The sequence below is a fragment of the Durio zibethinus genome, chromosome 11 (assembly GCF_047325235.1).
Source record: "Durio zibethinus cultivar Kanyao isolate XHJ-2024 chromosome 11, ASM4732523v1, whole genome shotgun sequence".
Classification (NCBI taxonomy): domain Eukaryota; kingdom Viridiplantae; phylum Streptophyta; class Magnoliopsida; order Malvales; family Malvaceae; genus Durio; species Durio zibethinus.
The window spans coordinates 13,960,577-13,963,274 of record NC_143172.1 but is presented as its reverse complement, the minus strand read 5'-3'; the positions used below and the strand labels follow the sequence as shown (position 1 = coordinate 13,963,274).

At 29.9% G+C, this 2,698-nt stretch overlaps 1 protein-coding gene across 1 annotated transcript; it reads left to right on the top strand.

Annotated features, from left to right (window-relative positions):
• The first annotated feature begins 970 nt into the window (after nucleotides 1-970).
• On the top strand, nucleotides 971-2,364 carry LOC111290177 (myb-related protein 308-like). The gene is made up of 3 exons (XM_022881530.2): nucleotides 971-1,323; nucleotides 1,427-1,556; nucleotides 1,917-2,364. The coding sequence occupies exons 1-3, from the start codon at nucleotides 1,017-1,019 to the stop codon at nucleotides 2,296-2,298; spliced, it is 819 nt and encodes a 272-aa protein (XP_022737265.2). The 5' UTR covers nucleotides 971-1,016; the 3' UTR covers nucleotides 2,299-2,364.
• The last annotated feature ends 334 nt before the right edge of the window (nucleotides 2,365-2,698 follow it).

Below are 2,698 nucleotides of genomic sequence, written 5' to 3'. Positions count from 1 at the left end.
GTAGATAATCTCGTTGTCAGTTGGAAGCATTTTCTATGAAAATCTAACAGTCAACCTCAAAACATGTGACTTCTCCCTCCTTTTCCTACCAATTACCACACCCGCTGGCACCAGGTTTGAGGGACGGTTTTTCTTTTTCTTTTTCTTTTTTTTTTAAAGAAAGATACCCGGAAGTATAGGTTATCAATCAAAATAAAATTATTGCAAACTTAACTTTTCAATCTAAGTTCTTATTATAATTTGCCCCTTTTTACACCTTTTATAACATTAGCAAGATACATACATATATATATATATATATATGTGAAGCCCCACCAAGCGTATTGATATTTATTTACTGATTAAACATAAATTCTTAAACTAGAGAGTTGATACAAGTTAAAAGGATATATCATTTTTAGTTTTCATTTAATTTTTATCTTTTTTCAATTTTATAAAATAAAAATGACTTGTAAGAAACATAATTATATCTAATTTATAAGAATAAAAGCTTCTTGCTAATAAGGTGATTATTTTATTTCTAATACTTAAATTTTATTTTTGATAATGTTTATAAAGTTTTGTTATCTTTTCATCCAAACTTACTTTCTTTTTTACTACATGATGAATAATTAATAAACGAAATAATTATCTTTACCTTTGTGTATATATACAAATCAGTACTCCCATTTTCGTCTTTTTATTTTTTTTTGAAATATCTCAAAATTATTCATTTTCTTTTTACATCTAAAAACTCTTATTTGTTATATTGTAAGATTGTTTTTCATAATTTTTATATATTTTTTATATTACAAAGCATGAAACACTAATTTCAATATCAAGTATATTAAAATAAAAGAACTTTTTTAAACCTCATATAATTTAAGTAGAATGAAATAATTTGAAATGAAAAATTTATATATATAATACAAAAATTAAAAAGATGAAATTATATCGGCGCCGCGGATTCACACGTCCAACGGTATGCAAAGCGTGACAAATCTGCGGCTGGTAACCGTAAGTCAAAGCCCTAGCAGATGGGCACGACCCCTCTATATTTTTTCTTCCTCCATTTACACTCGCTTGCGTTTGCTTGCCTGATTGCCTATCCTTGCTATCCATCACCTGATTTTGCAATTAGCCTCTGCTTTTCCCTTTTAGTTAATTATCATCTGTTTGGGTTGTGTTTTATTATTTTATTTTTATTTTTTTCAATGAGAAAGCCTTGCTGTGAGAAGAAAGAGACTAACAAAGGAGCATGGTCTAAACTGGAAGACCAGAAGCTTGTTGATTACATTCAAAAACATGGTGAAGGTTGCTGGCGCTCTCTTCCTCAGGCTGCAGGTATATTAATATCAATTCATGCATGCTAATCTTTCTCAATTATATATGCTTTCTTAAAGTGCTTTTACTCAAATTTATATTTGCATTTTTGAATGATCACTAGGGTTGCTACGTTGTGGTAAAAGTTGTCGATTGAGATGGGTAAACTACCTAAGGCCAGAACTTAAACGAGGCAATTTTGCCGAAGATGAAGAGGACCTCATCATCAAACTCCATGCACTCTTAGGAAATAGGTAAATACAAACATACCATGTTTTCTTTTAAATTTTCAATTAATTCTGAACACGTACAGATACTGAACATTTCGTTATTCAATTAAATTTTTAAAAGTTCTCGTCTGTATAATATAAACAGTAATGATAAAAAGTATCATAGTTTGGTTGAGTTAATAAGTTACGAATTCTACGCTTGTAAAACTTGAGTTTGAATCCCACTACTAATAATCTCTTTGGTAGATTGTCTGTCTAATTTAAGTCCTCTTTAAAACTTGCTGTCTGTCCTAGCTCTAGAATGGAAAAGTCTTCCCTTATCCTAATTTTTTTCTTAAAAAAAAAAAAAGAGCAGTATTGATAATGATATTGTTAATTGTTTAGGTGGTCATTAATAGCAGGAAGATTACCAGGAAGGACAGACAACGAAGTGAAGAATTACTGGAATACTCACATAAAAAGGAAACTATTGCAGATGGGAATTGACCCAAACAATCGTCGATTGGTACTCTCTAGTGTAATAACCAAAACGAATATGTCAAACGAGTCCAACTCTGGTGCTGTGGATTCCGTCAGCTATAATAACAATCAACACTTGAATTCTGCAAGTGGTTCAGAGGCGGAGGACAGCAACACAGTGATCAGCAGTTTGCCAGACTTGAATCTCGATCTTACAATAGCCCCTCCGGTAATTGAAGAGAGGCAGATAACGGGGTCTAGTCAAGTGGAATGCGCTGTCTACAACGCAACTTCTGTTCTTAATTAATTTTTAATAAACTAACGTTATTAATTAATTAGTTGTTCATTTATATTAATTATCGTCAGATTATATTTTCACACAAATTTATTATAATCCTTCCTTGTTTCAGAGTTATCATAATAATAATAATAATTTATCATCATCATCATCGGTAACCAGTAACATCATCATAAACACCAGAGAAAATTGCATCATAAATATCAATGATTATTGATCACTTTCCTTTTCATCCTCAAACTTGAAAACTAATTTTTTTTTATAATATTTTAAAAATATTTCAAATTTATCCATTTTTTTAATTGTCATTAAAATTTGATAAAAATTTGTATCATAAGAACCACAAGCATGTTCATGTGGCAAAAAATTTCAACCTTTATTTTTTGAGTTAAAATTTATTGCATATGAA